Genomic DNA, 24,549 nt, shown 5'->3' with positions numbered 1-24,549 from the left:
ATACTTAGTCCTGAGTATGAGAGCAGGAAAATGGACTAGATGATCTTTTGAAGTCACTCCTAGTCCTACGATTTTGTGATTGAACCTGGATGGGGCATTGACCTTTCCTTTGACTGGAAAAAAAAAAGCTTGTTTATCCACTCCTGAGACTTTTCTGCTTCAAGCACGTTAGTAATCTCCTACAGAGGGAATTTGTAACTTCAAATATAAAGTTAACATGTATTTTACAATGATATCAATAACCAGTGTGGTGTTAGCTTTCCTGTGATACCTCAAGACTTATATTGTACATATGTTACTGCAAAAGTGTGTTGGGTGTGAATACAGGGGTGCCTAGGGTCACAGAGTTTGTACCTTTCTACATTTTCTTGACCTATATATGCTACCTATCATTTGTTAGATGTCTGTTCAAAATACTACAATTAGAGAGGAAGCCGGAAGAGATAAAGGCTAAAATGATATAAATAGAGGAGGGGAAGGGGATGCAACCTACAAACAAAATTATCTTTTTTTACATATATATTCTGTTTTCCTCCTGTTTTTTATTTCCTCCCCAATTGCTCTTAGACCTAGTCATTGCTAGTTGTTTTTTATTTTATTTTATGTATTTATATCAAAATTTTATGTATTCTATATATACACTGCCCTTCTTAGCTACGTAGCCTGCATGTCTGCCCAGCAACCATGGAACTCTTGCTATACTCCCGTTCTCCAGGGGAACGCCTTCAAAGAACGCTTTCTCTGCCCCAGTCATCACCATCGAGTAACTAGATTCTAGTTTTAACTAAAAGGGTCACGATGGGTCAGACCTTGCAATTTGCATCGTTTCTGATTATGGAGGAGTCATCTGTCTGAATGTTTTATCTCAAACTGTGGGAGGAAAGAACTACATATGATGGGGGGGGCATGAAGGAAGCGACAGGAAGGAACAATTGGAACAGATGAGAATTTTTGTATATGTGTATGTGTGGCTTTTCCTTCTTCTAAAGAGCAGCTTTAATGCTTTTTATCTTGTGATCAGTTTCCAGGGCACATATAGCAAGAAGCATGAACTGTAAAATTTAGTTGTCAGTGCTGAACCAAGTATGTACATTCTGGTTGTTACCATCCTTTCCTATGGGAAGGCATATGGAGAGAGGGAGAAATTGGGAAGTGAAGATGAGCAAGGAAAGGAATTTGGGATAATTAGTAATGAGTTCACTGACTTTATATTCATCCTCATATGTTCACGTTGTTGTTTGTATATTTGAATAAAGTTATGTTTGTATGAGTAGCAAAGACTAATTGCTCTTGTTTTCTCGGTCTTTGCCCATTTGCTACCCTTAGGGATGCCCATACAACCCCACAGAACTCAATGCAATCCCATGTCTGGTGGCTGCACCTACGTCAGTGCAATCTCATGAAGAGTAACTTGCATTTATGTACCTGAGAGTAGAATTTGGCCCACAGAAAATAAGTTAAGCATGAACAATGTTACTTTAGCAGTTGTATACTGTCAGAAATCTTAGTTTCAATGAGAGATATGTTTAGAAAACATTGAGCTCATCTCATCTGTTTCACAAATGACTTTGCCTTTTTTTCCCAACATAGTGGAGTGATTTTAACTTATTTCCTCTGAGAATGTACCCTTTACACCTGATGTAAGATGTACATTGACATGTTGTCAACAGTCAACTCTTCTTGATAACCCAATGTTAATATGTAGTAATATCCCTCTTGCCAAGGCCATATTGAACACCTGGCCAAATCTTTATCAATGTGAGTGGGAATTTTACCTTCACAAGCACAATCTGTTTTGCTTGTATAGGAGCAGATGTGATCTGGCCCTAACAATTTTACACATGCAAAATTAAAGTAATAAGCATAGATAATAAGTAAAAATGTATATGTAATTAAACAGGAAAAATAAGCAAACATGTTTTAAAAGATAAACTACATAGAACACCAAAGAACATGACTCTTCCATTTATAGCAAATCAGCATAACCTATCGCTTACCATAAACTTTCTTTTTTTCCCCCTTTTTTAGCTCATGGGGCATTCTGAATGGGACCACAAACGAGGGTCCAGAGGATCACAGGTCAGTTACAGCTGGATTTTTCTCTCGCTGTTCTCTTGTAATTTGGGGTTGGGTGCTTGTTTTTCTGGAATATGTTACTTTGTCTGCTGAGCTTGTCCTGCTAAGGGCAGAATTTAAGAAAATCAGCAACAATATATGCTACTGTTGAGTACTGAAAGGGTAAATTAAGGGCTAAATCTTGTAAACACGCATATTTGAATAGGTTTATTCAAGCGAGTGGGACTATTCACATAAGTAAATTTAGTCACATGCATGTTTGCAGGAGAGGGCCAAAAAGAGTGTTAAATGGTGACAACTTTGATTTAATAGCGGTCATGTTCAAACTGGAATAGTCAGAGAACATTGTTGCATTGGCAGGAGGATGGATTAGAAATGTTGGCATGTCTTTTCTAACTCCATTGTTTATCTAAATCAGAATATTAAGTCTGTAACTCTGCATTTTCCAATATTGTAGATAATTATATTTTTCTGTTTGCATATGAAATACCATTATAAAGCTCTGTGGTACTCCCCTACAGTACAAGGATAAACAGAATTGATGGTGACATAGAATTTTATGGGAATTGTCATAGCTACTTCTTTTACCTTGACTCATCCTAAAGTCAAAGAAATAACAGCAGTTTTGATAATAGTATCATACTGATAGATAAAAATACATCTATAGAAACCAAGTCATAGGGTTGGTTGTGCTTCAGAGGAGACTGGTGTCTGATGATCAAGAGATTTCCTGTAGGGGCTAAGAACTCCGGTGCTGAAATTATTTGAGTCAATAACTAAACCCACCAAACCTTAGATCTTCTTTTCATCATTCTGTTATATCAAGGATCATTATACAAGTACTAAGATCTAAGCCTAAACCCACTTTATAGAAGTTTCTAGAAGTTTCTGCCCCTAAGAAACTGCTACTTATTTTCTTTACTGGGTTGTGGCAATTGGTGTAGTGAACAGGGTTGCCAACCTTCTGTCCCTCCTCCAAAAATTGCAGAAACATCAGCCTTTTAAATGAGAAATAGATGCTTCTGTATGGTCATATATATCAGTTTTTACAGGTTTCACTACTTTCAGTTTGGAAAATAATGTGCAGTTTGTCATTACTTCTGTTGGTTGTCCAGATAAAAAAAAAATCTAAAAACTTTACCTACAAATTCCAGTTAAACTCAATCCTCATAGAAAAACAGAATTTAAAATTCATTCCAAAATCTGTTTTGCACTGCTGTGCTAAGCCTATAATATGTAATATTTTATAAAACTCTGCTTAAATGCGGATCGGGATTTTAATTATCTGCTCTGCCTAATTTGGCAGAAAATTGTTTAGATCCACTGAGTGAATCAAGCAGGCAAATCTTATTCTAACGTAGTAACCCAACGAAACATAAGCCAAGAAAGTCAAAGTTATGACTCACTGATATTCTGGCCTAAGCCAGCACTATGGCCTACATTTTCAAAAGTGTCTAGTGATTTATGGTGTTTCAATATTTCAATCCCAAACATGAGACACTTTAAATGGGCATGATGGTCAGGAAACCGGCTTCTGTGTTTTTTGAAAACCAGTCTACTTTAAGGATGTCTCAAGTTTGGAAACCAAAACTTGGCACCCTTAAAATCACTAGACTCTCTCTTGAAAATTTAGGGATATACATTTGTAGTGTCAAGTGCTTCAATCCCAGTAGAAAAGCAATCCCATTGCTTAAGGCAGCAAAATGTTTAGTGTCTTTTTAATGAATATCTGCAGGATTGGGTGCAGATTAAAAGCCTGCATTTGGCAGTGCACTGAAGGCTAAATGGATTTCAAAAAGGAGAGGCAGAGGACAGACTGAGCAGTAAATAGACGTTGCAGAAAATCAGTAATTATTCTAGTATCTAGAGCTCTTGGAGTTTTGGTTTTTTTTTAAATAGTGTTCTTTCAGCATAGAGAAGGGGTGAAATATTGTTCCTTTATAAGTCAATGGGAGTTTTGCCACTGACTTCAATAAGACACGATTTCCCCAAGCAGAAGGGTTGAGAAAGGACTTACTAAGTCAGCTAGCTTTTCCATGTTGCTTCTTCCTGAGGATGGGATGGCTTCCACAGCTTGGCCTAATTTCAGATAGAGAGGACTCCTGGGTGTTCAGTCAGGTTCAAGAAATATCCATTATATGGAGACCAGGTGACACCTTTCCATTGAGTACTCTTAGCAAATATTGCCCAAGGTGAAACTGTTGCTAAAAAGATTTTGACAAAGTTGTTCAGATTGCATAATGAAGGAAACAGAGAGGTATTTGTGAGCAGTTATGAGTCATAGGTGAGAAGTTATAAGTTTTTACCACCTCACTGAACTCAGTACTGGACCTTATTCTGTGTAGGATTCTAACTGGAGCAACACTTGCTTTTTCATCTTGAATGACGTTTCGAACAGGCTTCCCTTTTAAAAAGAAACGTTCTTCAGTGTTCTGTGGTACCAAAACCCTGTAGCTTCTAATAATAGTGCTGCAGTGGTTTTGTCTAGTATTGTAGAACACTGAGTATTTTAAAATAAAGGTTTATTCCAGGAGTCCCTGTTTCAGGAACTCACTGATATAGAATATAGAAAACTCTTGTCCATTATTTAATTCCTAATACAAAAGAGTCTATTTTGAGATTTCTGTTTATTTGGATCAGAGTAATTGTAATAACTTGAATCCTAGCTGGTCAACGTGTAGCTCAGTACAGTGGACTTTAAAACAAAGAGATCCCAAAACTCATGCACGTAGAAGAGTTTCCCATTGTCTGTTAATTCTCCTGGAATAAAGAAGAGAAAGCACTGAACTAGATTTTAGAGCCTTCTTTCTTCAATGAGTACTTGCAAAGTGCCTCGGGGGAGAAAGAACTGGAACAATTTGCTTGCTATAAAATAAAACTTCAAACTCTCTCCTTCAACCAGGATGTTTCTTCTATTATGAATAAGCAGGTTGTCTCTGGTTTGTGTCTGAAACCTGCAGAAACTATCCAGTAGTGCACTGTACATTTTCTAATAACACACTGGGAAAATGTGTTCATTTTGTGCTTTCTGATTGGGGGGGGTTAAACAAAGGGTGAAGGCCTAACTTGAAGTAGTGCAGGATGTCCCAAAAATGCCTCTGTGCTTCTGGGAATTCCTGACTCTGAAAAGAGTTTTATCTCCTTACGTGCCACTGTGGTTGACTGGAATTTAAATGTGTCAAGTACAAGGCTAACCTTCTATGTCACTTAAGCTGCTGCTAACTTCCATAGCAATATCTCATTCCTTTTTCTATTTATTTAATAGACTCCTTCATCCTTTTGATTTGTGATACTGACAAGCTTTACCAATCCCCCAGTTTTTTCTAGTCCCCATTATTGGAATCTGTACCTCCAGCACTAGAGCACATGGGGCTCATCTAGTTAAAATGGATTGTAATTTGCTTCATAGAGAGCAGACAGATTGCTATTACAAGAATCATTTGATTTTGATCTTTGAAGGTAACACCTAAAGTTAGAAATATTTATTGTAAAACACTTATTAAATCTCTAGAATCAAAGACGGTGATGCACAAGAAGTGTATTTTTCCCATCCTGTGGTGGTGTTTTGCAAACACCAGGAAATATTGTAAAGTTTTATTTCTTAAATACTGAGCGCAAAAAAATTCAATGCAACTTTAGAGATCTTACATATATGCATGCATGCACACACAATTGAGAAATTCCAAGTTACCCTTCCATGTTATAGAAATTCCTAGTTATGTATCCTGCATTTTCTGTACAGGTCACAAATATTAAGGTACATCCTATCTGTCACGTCTTCCACTGGATCATTTAGTCTCATTCATATCTTATATAAGATCCTCCTGAGGGCATTTTGCACCAAATATATATATTCTGCTCCAAAAAAATAAAAATTCTGCACACAATATTTTAAAATTCTGCAAAATTCTGCCAATTTTATTTGTCAAATAAATGTGGAATCTCCAGCATGGCATTGGGGAGCACAGGCCACTGGCTGCACAGAGGTGGGAGATCACTATGAACCCCCCCCCCCGACACAGACTCAGCAGTGAGGCTGCACCGAACCCTGACACAGCGCAAGGACTGGGCTGCCCCAGAAACACCCCTGAGTCCTGCCCCTCCATCCCAGGTGCACCAGGTATGGGCAGGCAGGCTCAGCAAGGCAGGATCCAAGTCTGAACGGCTTTAGTGTGGGGGGACTCAGGTGTAGGTAGAGAGGGTTCTGTGTGGGGCAATCTGGGTGCGGCCAGCTCAGTGGGGGATCCAGGTGAGGGGGTATCTGGATGCAATGGTTATAGGAGTCTGTAGGGGGGTCCAGGTGAAGGTGGTTGGGGCTCAGCGGGGGGGTCTGGATGTGGAGGGATCAGTGAGGGGGGTCCAGATGCTGGGGTAGTCTGGATGGATGGGGGTGGGGCGGATGGGGGAGAAGCTCTCTGTACAATGATTTCCTCCTCCCCCCGCAGCTGAGCATTGATGGGTGCAGGAAGCGTGGGAGGTGAGGGAGTTAGCAGAGCTTCCTACAGCCAGGGGAGAAATCCAGATGCCGTGGGGGAAGAGGAAGTTCCGTTATCCCCAGCCCAGCCGGGACTAGTAGCTGAGCCCAGTGCAGGGTAGGAGCCACCAGCCGGGTCTTCACCAATCCCGCCTCCTGCCCCACAGTGGTTTACCTCTCTGCCGGCTGCCCTGGGCATTCAAAACTTACTGCGGGGAGGGTCACATGACCGCTCTTGCGTCTTCCCTTTGCTTCCCCTCAGAAAGTCATTTTTCTGAGTTGAAGCAAAGAAATCAGCAGGGGACATAAATTCTGCGCATGTGCAGTGATGCATAATTGCCCTAGGAGTAATAAGAGAATGTATATAATATGAGCCACTGTGGACTAATGGAATTAATCTTTGTCATTATCTCCCTCTAAGTTAAAAGTGTGACGCCTTCATTAATTATTACCAACTAAAAAAATTGATGGTAATACTTGGCACTTCTAATCCCTTTAGAAGTGTCAAGCACTTTATATACATACATCATTTTAAGGCCATCACATGGATGAGAATTATTTGTTACTGTCATCAAGCCAAGTTTGTCTTGTTTAATGGTTGGGTATAATCCCAGGACTCTATGGAACCAAGTGGTCCTTCCTTTCTTAATCTTATTAAATGATGATAATATAGAGAAAAACACACAAGTCCAGTGTTTTAATTCACTTTAAATGTAAAAGCTCTCAATTATATATAGCTGAGGTGCTGCGTTTTACCCTTCCAGTTCCTAAGCAACAGCTATTTTCAGATTGAGTGCGTCTGGTGTTGTCTACCTACTTCATGCTTCTGTGAGGTAATTCGTCAGTGGATGCTGGGCTTTCTCGCTATCTCTCCCTATTCTCTCTGTCATGGGACTGTAAGGAGACAGAAAGCTTATAAAACAGGAAATAGCTTGGGCAAAACCAGTATCAACCTTGCAGCTTGCAAAACTTGTATACCTCTAGGAGCTCTACAGCAATGAAACAAAAGAATCAGAAATAAGGTTCTTGCCATTGGTTTCAAATTCTTAAGAGGGAAGCCTCTAAAGCACACTCAAAATCATGAGCCGGAAATCCTTGTTCTTACTGAAGCGTAGATGGGAGTCCATTCCCGTTACTGATCAGGTACCGTGTACTGGTGCATCTGTTGTGTAATTGTGTCCCCTGGCAATATCACTGTTGATTTGATTATAATGAAGTAACTGTAACTGATATTTCTTCCTAAACAATGAAATCCAGTTGTCCATTGCCTGTAGTTTCCATAACGATTAGTGCATCCTAGCATAAGCATAAGCTGATTTTACAAGAGCATGTGCATGTGCTTTTGAATGTATAGATACAATTGCAGTATGATCATACTTATTGTATTATGAAGGACAATTTTAAGGAATCAACAGAAACCAGTTGTCTAGCAAAGCTGAGTCTTTAACTAAAGATCTAATGGAAATGTATGTACTAGAAAGACTGGGGATACTGTGAACTAGTCATGGATGAAAAAATTGTCTATTGCAGGTGGGGTCTTTAGTGCATGTGTTATATTATTTTATATGCTGTATCTACTGATTACACATAGACTTAGTGAGTTAGCAAAAATTTGGTTTTGTTCAGTAACATCTTGCTTGATGTATTATTTCAAAGTTGTTAAAAGGAAGAAAAGTATCTGTGTCTTTTAAAATATAGACTAGAATTTAATGTAGAAATAGTAGGATGCACTCTAGTGCTTGCATTACCATAGATCAGGACTGAATATGGAAGTAATGCAAGTCTGTTTCTCCACTTCCTGCTCCTGATATTCAGTGGTTCTGTAATATTTTTTAATACTCTTATTTGAGATGTAAGGACATTAAAAAGAAGGGCCTTAGAAATGATGCTGAAGGCAGGGGTGGTGGCAATAGACTTACCCCATGCCCCTTTGCAGGCTTGGTAATAGTGGTGCTAACAGCAAAGTGCATTGTGGGGCATCTCTTGCAATGGGAAACCAGTACTTCGGGGAAAATTCCTGCTTTTTGGACCTTAAGGAACAATGTAGTAACTAAATACTATAGTGCCAGTGTTCTGAAATTCTCCTTTACCCTGTGTGCTTGGGTATTCTACAGCTGAATATTTGAACTGGTGTAATAGTTGAACTACAGTGAACTTGAATAGTTTGGGTTTTGATCTGGTCCTAGATTATTTTCCTCCTTGGCAACTGTAATCCACAATGGCATCACTGCATAGAGATGCATTTAAAACACTATTATAGATGTATAAGCTGGAATCTATGAGGTGCTTAGCATTTCTTGTAAGATGTTTGAGTATCCTCTGCTCCCTTAACTTCAACTGTAAGGTTGGGCCCTAAACCACTGGGGAGACCTTAATTTAAAATGACTGGATTTAGGATCAGGCAGAATCTTCACACTTCAGTCCACAATGTAAAATTTGTATGGGATCGTCCCTTGTTGTTGGCTGTGAATTTAAAAGCAGGAACTGATTTTATATGGTGCCATAAAAGCTAAATAAACCAATAATTGATATAGATGTTTATATAGCTATAAACAGTTCAAAGTGATGTACTGTAGAGGTAAGTAAAGTAATCAATAATATTTCCTTAGCTAGAAATGTTCTTTTATAGCAATATAAACAGCAGTAATACCTTCTGTGCTGTTAAATCACTAACTGAAAGTTTGATGGGTTTATGTCAATGTAGCTAGTGAGGCTTCTCTCTTACCAGCAAGGATTTAGTGTACAGACACACTAACGGCAGCATGCACATGAAGTTCAGTTCCCAATTCGTTACACATGGTCTAGCAGATATAAGCAGTTCCCACAGCTTGACACTCATGCAACACCCCCATCCCAAGCGTTTTGACAGCAAATACATTTTTCAAAGATTGTGACTATATCCCCTCACTTGTATCTCTTGACAAAGCATGTCAGTCATAGGCAATTTTTTTCAAACATAAAGCTGGTGTTTAATTCACTGTTAATTTCTATTCATTATTAATTTAAGAAATACTGTCTCATAGTTATAAAAATCTGTATACCTCTGAAGAGATGTGGCTGCAACAAGGGAATGAGTCAGGATTCCTGGTTTCTGTTTCTGTCTTTAATGTTGGCTTGCTGCAACCATGAGCAATTCACTTTGACTTCTCTTCCTTTGTGCCTTCTTTTTCTCATTTTTGTAAAAGGAGGAAAATATCTCATTCTTAAACTCATTAAATTAACGTTAGTTGAAGCAATTGAAATCCCTGTCGGAAAGGGGCTATGGCAAAGTATTATTTGGTCTGATCTTCCAGCCTTAACTCACACAAATCTTTGTTCTTGTCAGTAGTACCATTGACTTAAATTTTGGTTTTGTTAGGACTTGCCGTGTGAGGAGAGGGACTATTCATGTAAGGGCTCTGGGATTGGGCTCACTGTTGTTAAAGTAGTATCTGGTTCTTTCCCTGCCCTTTAAAAAAAAAAAATTAACATACCTTTTTAGGACCAGATAATCCTATTAAAATCAATAGGAGGATTACCATTGTCTTCAATGAGCTCTGGATCAGGCATTTGTTGAATGCTTACTATAGCACAGGAAAAGAGGGCAAACAAACTACAGAGTTCACAGTGAGTAACATTATGACATACAGTTTCTTCCTTGTGATGTAGGTGACATTGATAGTGAAACAACATTTAGCTCATAAACAGAAAAATAAATATCGTAAAATTGTAAACAAATAAATGTAACAGTCTTTCCCATGTATGAGAGAAATTATTTTCCACCAGTTCCCCATCTCACGCTTCTCCAATAACACACAATTTTCACATTGCAATTTGTTCTGGGACTTCATCACATGTTTGGGCCTTCATAGGTCAAAAGGTAAATGGTAGAAAACAACCTCTGCCACCGTTATAGCCCGACACAACATAGAGCATGGGTAATGGCAAGGCCAGGGCCGTCCTTACCCATACGCAAAGTACGCAGCTGTGTAGGGCACCAGGAAACTTGGGGCACCAAATTTCCTGATGCCCTGCGCAGCTCTGTGATGCTCCAGCCCCTGCCCCACCTCTTCCCCAGACCCTCCACCCCTGCACCCGCCCCAGCCTCGCCCCCACTCTGCCCCAGCCCCGCCTCTTCCTACCCCTGAGGAGTGCAGCAGGGCAGGGCCTGCACTCACTGGCGGCAGGAAGTGCAGCAGCCCGGCCCCAGCCATGCCGCTGGTGAGTGCTGGGGGGCAGTTCCCCCTTGGCCCCCAAGCTAGCCCCGCCCCCCCCATGGAGGCCTGGGGCCAGCCCTCCGCACCCCTGTGGAGGCCTGTCCCCCCCACACACACACCGCGAGGGGGCTGCGTAGGGCCCCAGAATAGCTAGGGACGGCCCTGAGCAGGGCTGACAGAAATCACAATGGAGAATGCTCAGGGATTTTATTTATTTATTTATTTATTTATTACACATTATAACAAGCTGTGGACTTTCTGAAGCTGATTGACAACAAGTTGTTACTAAGCAGAGAATGATCTTCCTTGGTGCCATATTGGTTTCTGTACTCTGTAATTAAGAGGGAAACTGTACTAGTTTAAGTATAGTTGCAGCAGAATATGGAATCTCTCTATATCATTTCACCTCATAGCATTTTGATAAAATCATCTTTAATGTCAAAGGATCCTAAATCTCTAAGGTGAAGCTACTGCAAGAGTGAAGGGTGACAATCTAAATACGGTACATAAGTGGGAGATTGACATTTGTAACCAAACACCTGGGACAAAACCCTCCTCTTATTAATAAGCACCATGAGATCTTTTATTTTCATATAGTGCAGTGGGCTGTGGTTTTAAAGTTCATTTTAAAAACTTCCACAAAAAGAATAATGTGGCTCTACTTTTGAAAGATTAAGGGCTAAGGATTTTTTATTTAGGGGCCTAAATAATTGCCTGATATTTCAAAAGTGGGGCAATTTGCCCCGGGCCCCGCAGGGGCCCCCACGAGAATGCTCTGGCCCTGCCTTCCCCCATTCCCCGGCGCCTCAGCGCGCCATGTCCAGGAGCGGCCCTGGACAGAGCTAAAGCGACGTGGCTCAGGCGGGGCCTGAGCTCCTCCCTGCTCAGAGCCGCATGGTAAGGGGGCGGGGCTGCGAGCTCCGGTCCCGCCGGAGCCAGGCCATTGCAGTGCTGTCCAGGGGCCAGGGCAGCTCCTGGACGCAGCGCGCTGAGGCTCTGAGAGAGGGGAGAGGCGGGGATAACCCAGGAGCGGCCCTGGACAGAGCTAAAGCGACGTGGCTCAGGCGGGGCCTGAGCTCCTTCCTGCTCAGAGCCGCGTGGTACGGGGGCAGGGCTGCGAGCTCCGGGCCGACCGGCGGGAGCTTAGGCCCCTCTGGAGCCATGCCACTGCAGTGCTGTCCAGGGCCGCTCCTGGATGTGGCGCGCTGAGCCCCCGGGAGATGGGAGGAGGCAGGAGTAAGCAGCATGGCAGGGGGCCGGGGGGGTTGGATAAGAGCCAGGGAGGTCAGGGGACAGGGAGGGGGCAGAGGTTCTGGGGGCAGTCGGGACGGGGAACAGGGGGTTGGATTGTGGGCATTCCAGGGGTCTGTCAGGACTTGGTGGGGGGGTGGATAGGGGTTGGGGCAGTCGGAGGACAGGGAACAGGGGGGTTGGTGGGGGGTGGGGTCTCGGAGTGGTGGTTAGGGCGTCTTGGGGAGCGGTGAGGGGACAAGGTGCAGGATGGGTTGGGGATTTTGAGGGGGGCAGTCAGGGGGCTGGAAGTGGATGGGGATCAGATAGGGGGCAGAGCCAGCTGTTTGGGGAGGCACAGCCTTCTCTACCCTAAAGCTCATTCAGCAGTTTGAAGCTTGCAGACAGCTATTTAACACAAAGAGCCAAGCTGTTATCTTTTCCATGGGGGAGGTGTCACATGAGAAGAGCAATATCCTACACCACCTACCTCCTTCCCAACCCTACCAAGGGAGACCCCCTCTCCTGCATTCCCCAAGGGTCCAGAGGGGTTAATTCAGTGGTTCTCAAACTTTTGTACTGGTGACCCCTTTCACATAGCAAACCTCTGAGTGCGACACCCCCCCTTATAAATTAAAAACACTTTTTAATATATTTAACACTATTATAAATGCTGGAGGCAAAGCGGGGTTTGAGGTGGAGCCTGACAGCTCGCGACCCCCAGTAATAACCTCGTGACCCCCTGAGGGGTCCAGACCCCCCAGTTTGAGACCCCCTGGGTTAATTTAATTTTAGCACCCTGTGTCCATTCACATGCATGTGCTATTTTGAGCATTTCAGTTTTCACAACATAGGCTCGTTCCAGAATCTGGAACAAGTTCAAATGCTCAGTTCATGGAGTATGTACATAAGCTATACTAAAGACAAACCCACAGTAACAGTCTCCAGTTTGTGAGGGACCCCGTGGAGCCAGTCTCTAGGAAACAGATACATTCATGGAGGTTAAGTCCATTAATGGCTATTAGCCAGGATGGGTAAGAAATGGTGTCCCTAGCCTCTGTTTGTCACAGGGTGGAGATGGATGGCAGGAGAGAGATCACTTGATCATTACCTGCTAGGTTCACTCCCTCTGGGGCACTTGGCATTGGCTACTGTCGGTAGACAGGATACTGGGCTGGATGGACTTTTGGTATAGCCATTCTTATTTTCTAAGCTAAATGAACCCAAAGTTATGGAGACAGATATGGGTCAAGGAAGCCAGCAGAGTATCAGAAACCTGGAAAAATCTCTGACTGGATGGGCTCAGGCGTTTGGTCACAAGCTGAGGTGGTTCATACGTTTTGGATTTTTTTTTAAGCAGAATTTTTTTATTGTTTCTTTAAACAGTCTAACACAGCAAGCAGCAAATATTTGGCCACACACTTCTGAAACCCCAAACCATGTTCAGGTTTTGGCAGACTAATTTCAGCTTTTCAATTAAAAAAACCACAACAAATTTTGAAGGAAAGCAGACATTGTCCGTGATTTTTTTTCTGCTTTTTAAAAACCCCTAGTTTTCGATCCAAAAAAAGTTTTGACGGAAAATATTTGTCCAACCCTTTTAATGAGCTTTAGTGCCTTTTAGCACTAGCTGATGCTGAGAACCAGTGATACCTTGTAAAAGTGATTTGAAAAGAAGTTTTTTTTATGGAAGGGGCCCCTGAGATTGCTTTGCCCCAGGCCCCCTGAATCCTCTGGGTGGCCCTGATTGCTGGAGATGGGATGTTGGACAGGGTGGGTCAGGGCCAAGATGGCATTGAGCATTTTCTCTCTGTCACATCCTTAGCTGACTGGTTCTTGCTCGCATGCTCTGGGTCTAACTGGTTGCCCTATGTGGAGTCAGGAAGAAATTTTCCCTGAGATCAGATTGCCAATGCCATTGGGTGGGGGTGGGTGGTTTCGCCTTCCAGTGCAGCATGGGACACTTACTGCGGTTACTTGGGTATATCTCAAACACTTTCCTGCCATTGCAAGGGCCTTGGGCGTTAGTTCACCTCAATTCCCCCTATTCTCTGTCTGTGGCACATAATAGTTTAGTGTCCTGTGGGTTGTAATGCTCCGGTCTAATTTTAATTGTTTGGTTTAATGTGAGGGTAGTGTTAGTTGCCTGTGATATACAGGAGGTCAGACTAGATAATTTGAGGGTCCCTTCTGGCTTTAACTCTATGACCTGGTATGGCTTATAACTCTGACCTGGAAGAGCTGTTGTTGTCAGGGAAGTCCTGCTCAGACATAGGCTTGAGCATGCCTGTACAGATGGAATCTTCAGAGAATTTAGCTACTAAATTCTCTGAAGACTCAATTGAGCGTGTGCAAATTGCAGGTTTTTAAAGGCATACAACTTGGCCAGATTTCTACTAGGGTAGCAAAAAACACATTCCTGACAGAAAGCCCTCCAGTTCCAAATAATTAAGTTCCTCTTCTAAAGCATGGTGGCACTGCAGTGTCTCAAACAAGGTTGCCAGAATTTTTTGTAACACAAACAAAACAAAATATTTTCTCTAGACTTGTTCTCAAAAATGGTTGAACAGTTTCAGCTGAAATTTTCCAAAAAATAAAAATCAGGTGTGCACACTCAGCAAGGGAAATTTCAGACCAAATTGTTAAAATCTGGCAGTTATAAGTCACTGAAAACAGGGACTTCTAATAGGAAGTGTCGGACAACCTTAATATTAGGTAGTGCCACCAGCCTTATCCGTAATAAAATTCTGCAATATAAAATTATTTACAGGTTCGGCCTTTCGGATTTTGAAAAGTCAGATTTCAACTTCTCCCTTGTTAGAATTAAGAGTTGAGGGTTATGCCACATGCCATCCTTTACATTTTTAGTAACATCTTGTATTTTACTTATTTCCTCAATGTCTTAAATGTATTAATAGACTTCCTTGAGATAATATTCAGCCAGACACATGACAGTTGTGAATTTGCTAGAATGCTGTTTACAAAGATGAACTCAGCAAAACTCAATTAAGTTCTTCAATTTTAACTTAATAGCCAGTAGATCAATTCCTCACCTGGGAAGCTCCACTTATGTGTTAATAATAATACAGCTAACGGATGTAACCTCCATGGCAGAGTTCATTGCAGAGTCTCTGTAATAGAACAGTCACATAGCTGTAGGAAGATGTCTTCAATAAACAAGGTTTTAAAATCACAGTAAGTTTACTCTGAAATGAAATGCTTTTAACTCAAGTTTCCATTAGAATTTTTTTTTCCATTTCTTGTGTCCATACTGTGGAAGACATTTCTGCCATAATTGCTACTTGCTGGGATAGTTTTAAAATAAATATGTGAAAGTATTTCCCATTGTTCCCTCCTCATGGGAACACAGGCTGAAGTCTCTAGTAGCTCATTTTATGAGTTCCCCAATGGAAAAGCTCAGAGCTGATCAGCTCTGTTCTCAGCACCAGATGTTCTCTTTCTACTTTACTTTAGAAGTGAGCCATAATTTTTTTTTTCTGAGTCTGATGGATGAGTGTTCAAAATTTCAAAATAAATTATTGGAACAGGCTCATGGAGATTTTTGAGTAAGCCAGCGTTGGAGTAAATCTTAAAGTAAAGTCATAAAACAGAATTTCATGGTGGGTTGGGTTTTCCAGATCAAAGGTTCATTGTGTAATAGGCTTGCATTGCTCAATTTCTAATTCCTGAACAACCTTGAGCGTTACAGGAGCAGAGTCAGTTCCTGTAGTCTGTACAGAAAATCTGGAGATTATCAGACCCAAATTTAGAGTACTTTTTCACTGAATTGCTGGGCCTTAAAGGGTTGAAAAATCCACTTGCTAGTAGTGAATGAGTGGAAAATTCTCCAGATGTAGGATGGAGGTATCAGCCACCAAACTCTGCACAATGTAAGCATTCATTTAACAACAACAACAAAATTTGTATCTCTGATTGTGATGGTAATTTTTCATGATGCAGTGTTGTCTTCCTGGGTCTTCAGGAAGTTTTCAGTTCCAGTGTTTTTGTTGCTGCTCAGAGCTTTGCCAAAGAGCTGCAATGCTGCTTTTTGAGAAAGCCACAGGTATAACAGCAGAGACAACATTTATTCATTGCAGCATCCAGAAGGCTGTGGAAGGGGTACAGTAGTAGATTTCCTACCTCCCCTCCCAGCAACCTGATAATTCTAGACAAGGGGTACAATAGTGGAGACTGCCATCTCCCCTTCCATTTCCATCAAGCCGCCAGGACACCCTGGGGAGGTGGTGGAATAGCAAATATTTCCTTTCTCCCTTCTAGCCCTCTCTTGAGGAGCAAATAGAAGGCTATCAGGGAAGAAGTGGAGACCGAAAGTCTCTTCCCCTTTGTAGTCATTAGTGTGGAGCTTTACATTTATCAGAAACCAACCAACCACAGGGTGACTGAAAAGATGGAAGCCCTATGGAGGATTCAGGGAGAGCACTCTAGTAGAAATCCCTGAAATCTCCCCCATCCCAGCAGCTTTGCTTCTGGAATTTGTGGGTGAGCCCCTTCTCCCAAACTTATCTTTCATATCTACCACCGTCTGCTAGGTTTAGTCCTCCATCTAGGAGCTGATTGGTAAATATTCCAAATATTGCCTTGGAATAAAGTGCCACGGATCAAATACTGCCTGCAGAGCCATGCATATAGTGGCTGCCGTTGACTGTAGTGCAAGCAACAATCATGTCCATACGTCTCAACTTTCCAACCTGCCAGTGTGTGGCCTGAGCCATCAACATTGTGAGACGCGAGATCTGGAACATCTGTAGGTGCACATCCTGCCAGGATTGACCAATTGTAATGTTTTAAATTAATAATTGACAGATTCTAATGACTTTTAGTGGGCTTTTTTTAAATCAGTTTGCTGAGTTTTCATCTCCATGAGGGGGAAAAAGTTTTATAACAAGTTGTTTATTAAAATAGAAGGGAGGGATAGGAGATGAGTTGTTGTTTTTTTTAGGAAGCTGCCCTCTGTGTGCTGTATTTTCTATACCTCTCGCGGAATTGAGGATGCTCAGCATCCCGAGGAGTAGCTCAGCATCTTGCAGGACCAAGTATTTTGTGGGGAAAACTCAAAATAGTTTAGGAAGGAGACTGCAGCTGGGTTTTTGCTGTAGATCTGTTCTCCTTTAATGAACCCAGACCCGAAGCAGTTCGGGCCATATTATTTGACATATCTTTGCCTGACTAAGAAGCTATAAAAGCTTCAGATTTTATAAGTGTACTTCTCTTTTTAGTGTCCTTTTCCTGCTTCATAGAAAGTCACTGCTCTTTCTTACTAGAACTGTTACTAATATATTTATTTATGTAGCATAGCACCTCTCTGCAACAGTATCCTGAGTTTTTTACAACAAAGCAATTAAGGAAAGAAAAAGGAAGCTATAAACATAAAGTAAAAATTGGTGTAAAACAATAAAAGAATTGGCATGGCCTCCCCAAGGCATTCTTTCTATGGGTAGCTCTGTGGCCTTTCTCAGACAATGCAGGATATCATCATAGCTCTGGGGCTAGAGAAGCAAATAAGGCAGCATTCTTCTTTCCCCTGCTCTCTTGGATTCTGTCATTCCCATTCCCTTGAATGTTGAGAGTTGCAGTGGGAGCAAGAAGCTCAGAAAGTTATGTGACTCCATGTAACTGAAGGAGATGGATCTCTGATTGGCCTGTGGATTCTCAAGATGCTCGTGGTCCCAGGGATGTTCTATTTTTATTTTGCTGCAGGCATTTTAAAAGATGTACTTCCAACATTTTGTTTTGGAATTATTTCTGTGGAAAATTTGAAGCATTAAAGTCCAGGAATTTTTAGCAAGTAGTCACTATGGGAGCAGAAAAGAAACAACTTCAGGATTTTTTTATATGGCACATACATACATACTGTTGTCAGATGGAAGATGCTCCACGTGCATGTTAGGATAAAGGTGATAGCATTGACTTACATGAAATGAGTTGATGATCTCAATCCTGTTTCTAATGGACAACTGTCTCCATCACAGAAACCACTAGCACACTTGGTACAGACTAATCTCAAGATAATTTCAGAAGTCTCTAAGGTCATTTATTGCTATTGCCAAAAGAATGTAAGGGGATCTTTTCCCAAAGACTCCCTAAGTGGGTTTCCTTTATTACAATCCTATGGAAACCTCTCCTCAGATTGTCAGGGCCCACTCACAAAGAGCTCAAGCGATCTCAGTGGCGTCCCTGCAGGAAATTCCTCTCTGACATATGTAGTGCAGCAACCTGGGGCTCTGTTCATATCTTCATCAGACATTATGCACTGATTCAAGCTTCAACTGGAGATGCTGCCTTCAGTTCTGTCTCCTGAAGCCTGTGGTGCAGAACACTTCCTTGCACCCTGTTCCTCAATGAGTATTTTTGGGAGTCACACACACTGAATATTCATAGGGACCAGAACTTGAAGAAGAAAGGTAGTTTACTTGCCTAGTAAGTGGAGTTCTTCTTCAAGATGTGTGGTCCCTTTGGGTTTTCACGACCTGTCTTCCTTCTCCTCTGCTCAGATTCTCACATGACGCATGGTAGAATAGAAACTGGAGAAGAGGTTGGTCTGTGCTGCCCCTTATGCCCTCTTTGGGAGAACAAGGGGGCATGGGCACAGACCAATGGACGTTGCTGTTGAAGAATTTCTGGTCCTGGGCGCACAGAGTCCATGCGCATCCACAATAAATACCCATAGGGGCTGTACGTCTTGAAGACTTTCGGTTACTATAAGGTTAAGTGACCTTCCTTTACCTATTCTAATTTTTAAGTTTCTTGCATTGGTTTATAGACATTTATAGTGTTTTTGTTTTTGTCTGCATACCTAGTTTTATTTAACTCATTAGTCTAACACTGTTACTGGTACTTTTCCAGATTTTAACTTGGAGGTGTAAGCCTGGCCCTCTTTCAGTTCATCTGTAACTTCTGTCCTATCATTTATTAGTTATGTTTTCATCTGGCCTGAGTGTACCTTGGCACTAGTCAACTTTCCCGTCAAGTCCAAATTTAATCACTTCCACTCAAACTATGTTAATTTCCTTTATTAGCATTCTGGAAAAAATTTGGTGCCCATACCTTTTGCATCGGTTCTAGCTCCCTTGAAAATGTCCCCAGTGCCCGATAAACTTAAATGCCTCATATTTATGCCATCTCCTCAGGCATGCATTGTGAACCTACTGTAGAGGCCTCAGACATAAATACATAATACCTTCTAGGACCTCACGCATTCCTCCTGTACATCATTGGTACCAATATGTACCACAGTGATGGCTTTCTACCCAGCACTAACTAGAAGTTAGTCCCCTTGCCATTAATAGGGATTGTGATTGGAGAGCTCTGCCTTCCCACAGATAGCAGGTACTTAGTGCCAGGGCTGGGAGCTGCCACAGCTGCTATATCACAGCTTGGACACCTCCCCCTCCCATCACCAACAGGGACTGTGATTGAGGAGCTCTGCCTATAGCAGGACCTCTTCCCAGAAAGCAGAGACTCAGTGTTGGGCTGGGAACACCCTCATACCTTTGTTGGGAGCGTTCAGTCTTGTCCATCTGTCACTCACCCATGGCTGATGGCTATCACCAAACACACCTTCTGTGTCATTGCATCTGTCATTATCCTCCTTTTCCCTCTCTTCCACTTCCTGACTTGATTTCCTTTTCCTGGTTACCCTCACCCCTCTACAGTTCTCATCACCTCTAGATATTCCTTGTTCCGTCTCCTCTCTTTAGATCAAATCTAGATCCCACATCTGTATCCTCATCACTTCTGGTGATAATGGCCCTCATCCTGCCTCCACCCTTCTCATGCCATTATTCCTAACCTCATATCCATTTCCCCCCCCCCCCCCGTCGTCTCTTTCTCTTGCTGTCTCTGAAATGCCCACTTTGTCTAAAAAGACCATCGCCATCCATGATCCTCTTTATATCTCTCCCCTCCAGCTCCTGGCTCTCGCAGTGACATGGATCCCTTCATCTTGCACTGGCTCTGCAACTGTCCTCTTACCGAGTCCTCTCCTTCTCTCACACTCCCCACCCTCATCACACTATGCTGGAGGGATGCTGGGCTTCACCTCTCCCATCCCTGCTGCTCCCAATCCATCCCTCCTCCCACTTCCCACTCTTTCTCCTCTTGAACAGCACCACATCTAACTCTTCTCCTTTCCCCCTCCATGTTCCTGTCATCTACCATCCACCTAACTCCTCTCCATCAGCCTTCCTCCCTGATTTTATTACTGGCACTCTCTTCCCCCCTACCCCCTTTTCCTCACAATCTCCCACATTCATCCTTGGTGACTTCAGCTTCCATGTCAATGAGCAGTGCCACCCCTTAGCTCCACATAGCTCACCCCCACCTCTTCATTCGACCTGCAGCTCTGATTCAACTCTCCCATTCACCAATGTCGTTTGATTTGGTCTTCACCAAGTCTTCACTTGGTCTCCATCTGATATCTCTTGTCTTAGATTGTAAGCTCTTTAGGGTGGGGACCATCTTTCTGTTCTGTATTTATGCAGCGGTGAGCACAGTGCGGGTCCTGGTCCTGGTTCATGACTGGGGCTCATAGGTACTAGGGTATTACCAAAAATAATAGTGCAGTCTGAGCCCTCCCACCCAGGAGCCAAGTCACCACACAGTTGTCATGGTCACCATATACCAAGCTATCAGAATGTTTAACAATCAAATCCACTAGGACCACAGCCTGTCTATACCTCCCAACTATGACCCCATTTCTAAACTGCATCCATTGTTGTGACAAATGTATTTTATCATGCAGACACCTTACAGCGAACTTCCTGAAATCTGAGAAAACACATTTGTTTCCCAAAGTTCCTTTATGCTTAGCCATATTTCTGCAGATGTTTGTTGTGGTTTCTCTTCAGAGAATGACCTCTTCTTTTTTGCCACTCATACTTTGTATTCTAAATCCTGTGATCTGTACTCAGTTATAACACACATTAACTTCAGTGGGAGTGTGGACTGCACAATTTGGCATCCTCAGTGTTACAAGCAAGTTTGTCTCAAGTAGCAGAAAAAAATTCAATTCTGCATCAGTATTTTCATAGAAACCTCGTGGCAGATTATGTGACCATGTTTTTCACTGTTTTCTGCTATTTTTTGGCTTTCCACCAATGGAACAAAGTGAATTTGGCATTGATATTTTTGATTTTAAAAAAAGCAACCAAAAGCATATACTTTGTCTGTTTCATATGGTTTGATCTTATCATTGTGGCTGTTTGCATATTAAAACCAAATAATATTGGGATTTTTAAAAATTTCATTTGGTAAGTGTGGAAGTCCTATGCAGAAATTGCTAAATTCACAGCTGTGCTTTATTTTTTAAAGAAGATTAACCATAAAAAACAGTATCAGTTGATGGAATTGCAAACTAAGAGCAGGTGATCAAACTTGTGATGATGCAAGAAAGGACTGCCAGCATGTCTGGGATGATACAATATAATACTCTGCATATTTTATACTTTGGATGCTTTAATGTGGTGCAGCCTGGTTCTTGTAGGTAGGTGGTGTGGCAGAAGTATTGTTAATTGGGAGGGTCATATCAGGCTCAGTTGCGTGTGGGCATTTGAAGGTGGTGTATCCACTCTGTATAAGATTTGTGTACATTCACATTCCGCTTCCCACACTAAGGGCTAGGTCTCATCTGCCCCTTCTGTCAACATTAGTGTATTTTAGGACACGGCTTGATGTGTATCTAACCCTAATGCTGCCTATCCCAGGTATCCTCCTCTCTCTGCATTTTCTAAGTGCAGCGTTTGTTGTGTGGGATGAGTGGCACAGACTGGACGTTGCCCAGAGTAGGGTCCTCTGAGCTCTTGCTTCATGTTCAGATTTCAAAGGGGAAGTTGGCACACCACTTTTTTGTCCTGTTCTACTGATTTAATCTCTTCAGCTGCTATTGCTTTGTACAGATCCACATTAAGAGACTCAGTAACTGTCAGAAAATCATTTCTTAATTATTTGTTAAACTCCAATAGGGATGTTGATGAGTGTGCTTTGAGGTCCTGCCCCGCAGCCTTTGCCTCATGCTGTCCAACTGATGGTTCAAGAACGTGAGTTTTAAGCCCGCACGTTTCTCTGCCCTGCTAATTTTCCCCTTGAGAGACACAGGGTTTAGCATTCTCATAATGCTCTGTGTTTGATGCAGTTTATGAAGGGTGAGGGGTTGCTTTATAGGTAAGAAGAGAGTGTGGATAGGTACTTGGTGTTATCCCTTCCCAAGTTAGACCAGCCCTCAGATAATGCTCTGCCAACTTATGTCAATTAAATGCAGATACTTCTTGTACACAGGCACCATTTAACTCCAACCTCATGCTTATGCCAACATGCCAGTTCTAAATCTCATGCATATGTATTTTACCCTTCACCTCCCTGCACACCACCTTTTATGTCATACAACAGCTGTCCCCAGTTACAAGATCTATGAATTTGGCTTCTGATGTCTAATCCTAGAAGCTCAATAATATACATCATATGCTGATAATGTTTCTATTGTGTTTAATGCTAGCAGCAGTTCCCACTGAGCTTTCATGTCCTGCTGTCCAAGTGAAAACATTTTTCCCAGATTTGCAGGTTTTGTGAAGAATGCTGAAATAGGTACCTTCCATAAGAACACATATATGTCCAGATGTAATTCTATGTAGGCGTGCTTTATTTTTATACATAAACTTTAAAAAGTCAGATGAAATAATGTAAAATCCATTTTCCAAGAGATGTTTTCAGCCAAGGCTGGGGGTGTGAGTTAGAACTTGGGTTCTGCTTTCACTTGGGCTGTAATCTTCCCACTTTGCAGTTAGGATGCAGGATAAATCACTCGAGTGCCAATAATCCTCCAGTGCCCTTCCCACTTTGTGACCAGATGTGAACAGACAAATTGTCCTGCAGTTCACTGTGAAAGATTCATAAAGCAGCTCTGCTTGCTTCAGCCCAAAGAGCCATGGGATATGCCCCCAGAAGTCCTAATGACACATTGGTGAGTATAGCACCAGTGAGGACACGGATAGAGGTTTGCAGTATGGATGCTTACACTGAAAACAAGGCTAAGCCCGGGGAGCCAATCCTCTTGGGCTAACTCTGAAGTGAAGACATACCTTTCATCTCTGTGACTCAGTTCCCCTGTTTCTGAAAGACAGGCCATATTTTTTTCATTCTCAGACGTTTTCAGAGGATTACCTCGTCGTTTGTAAGGTGCTTATAGATCCCTTCATGGAAGGAGCAATCTAAGTGGAAATAATAATGACTGTTCTATCATCATCTGTTAGAAGGACAGGCATGGATATTAGCCCAAGTCAGAACAACTGCTTCTTTTCAGGAATGTTTTAATATTGATGAGGTTGAGGAGTTAGGATAGAAATTTGGTCTAACCCTGAAAGATTACATTAGGGATGTTTGTAGTTGGTGCTTAATCTGAAAAATACTCTGTTTTTACACAGGAAGGGGAACAGTGAGATATGTCCCATCCATTATGGTATTTTAAATCTAATCATTTATTTGCAAAAAAGCTTGATAGTGACCAGAGGAGGTCTTTCCAGTCCATATAATTTTTTGGTCATTGTATATGTTTTGTTAACATATAAAGGAAAGCACAGTAGTTCCAAAAGTGCTTATAAGGTGCAGGTTAGCACACATCTGTAATTGTTATTGTCCTGATTATTTCCCTGTCTGAGAATAAAATGAATAATGAACTCAGCAGCACTTGTATAAAATGCACAGGAGAGGAACAGGATGATCATACTTTCAAAACAACTATTGCACTTCCCGGCAGGAGGACAATTGAAAGAATACACCTTTTAATTTTATTTTTTAGACTGGCATGTGGTCATTAGTTACTGCCATAGCAAATGAAAATGTCCTTTGACAGTCCTACAGAAATCAAATCACTGTCCCTCTTGGTGTTTTCTGATAAAATTAGCACAATTGCATTAATGTTAAAGGCTATTTAAAAAGAACATAAAGGGCATGTTACTATGAACCGGGATGCCCGGTAACAAACCAGATTTTCAGACCAGTACAGTCTTTGGTGCTGCATAATTAGCAATAAACTCCATATGTCTCCAGACGTTTAGAAATATTTTGGCTTTGTCAGATGAAGTGGAAAGCTTCATTTTCAAAATGTTTTTTATTGAAGTATAGTAGGGTTAAATTCCCATTGCTAAAATTAAGTAATAAATCCAAGTTTTAAAACCTGTTATTTTCAATGTTTGTGGGTTTAGGGTTTGAAAAAAGTGCTAGATTATTAGTCCTCAAGACTGAAATCTTCTGTTATTCACAGAATAGATAAAGCATGTGGAGGAGTAGTACAGTGTCTCCCCACACTACCTTGGCATTATATCTCAAGCTTGAGCCTACCACCTGTAAGGTATTTTAAGTCTCGCCCTAGATAGCCAGGTCCCTTCATTCCCTGGTTTCTCTTTAGAGACTTCCAACAAGGTTGCTGATTAGTGTAAATTCAGGTGGTGGTTTAGTATAGTTAGTAGGAACTGGACTGAGATGAGACTCATTACCCAGAAGCCACCAAACGATTATGAGATGTTAGTGACTTTTGGTCACTAGTGACCTAAATTGGCTTCA

General features: G+C 41.8%; 1 protein-coding gene across 6 annotated transcripts in view; it reads left to right on the top strand.

Annotated features, from left to right (window-relative positions):
* PDE3A (phosphodiesterase 3A) overlaps positions 1-24,549 on the top strand; it is a 539,267-nt gene that overhangs the window by 421,675 nt on the left and 93,043 nt on the right. For all 6 annotated transcript variants that reach the window (XM_039544402.1, XM_039544382.1, XM_039544374.1 and 3 more), the window contains one exon: positions 2,029-2,079. In XM_039544402.1, coding sequence (XP_039400336.1) covers positions 2,032-2,079 — 48 coding nt within the window. In that variant the 5' untranslated portion in view covers positions 2,029-2,031. The remainder of the gene's footprint in view (positions 1-2,028; positions 2,080-24,549) is intronic.

The sequence above is a fragment of the Mauremys reevesii genome, linkage group 1, assembly GCF_016161935.1.
Source record: "Mauremys reevesii isolate NIE-2019 linkage group 1, ASM1616193v1, whole genome shotgun sequence".
Classification (NCBI taxonomy): Eukaryota; Metazoa; Chordata; order Testudines; family Geoemydidae; genus Mauremys; species Mauremys reevesii.
The sequence above is the reverse complement of the archived record's forward strand: the minus strand, read 5'-3'. Positions and strand labels throughout refer to the sequence as shown.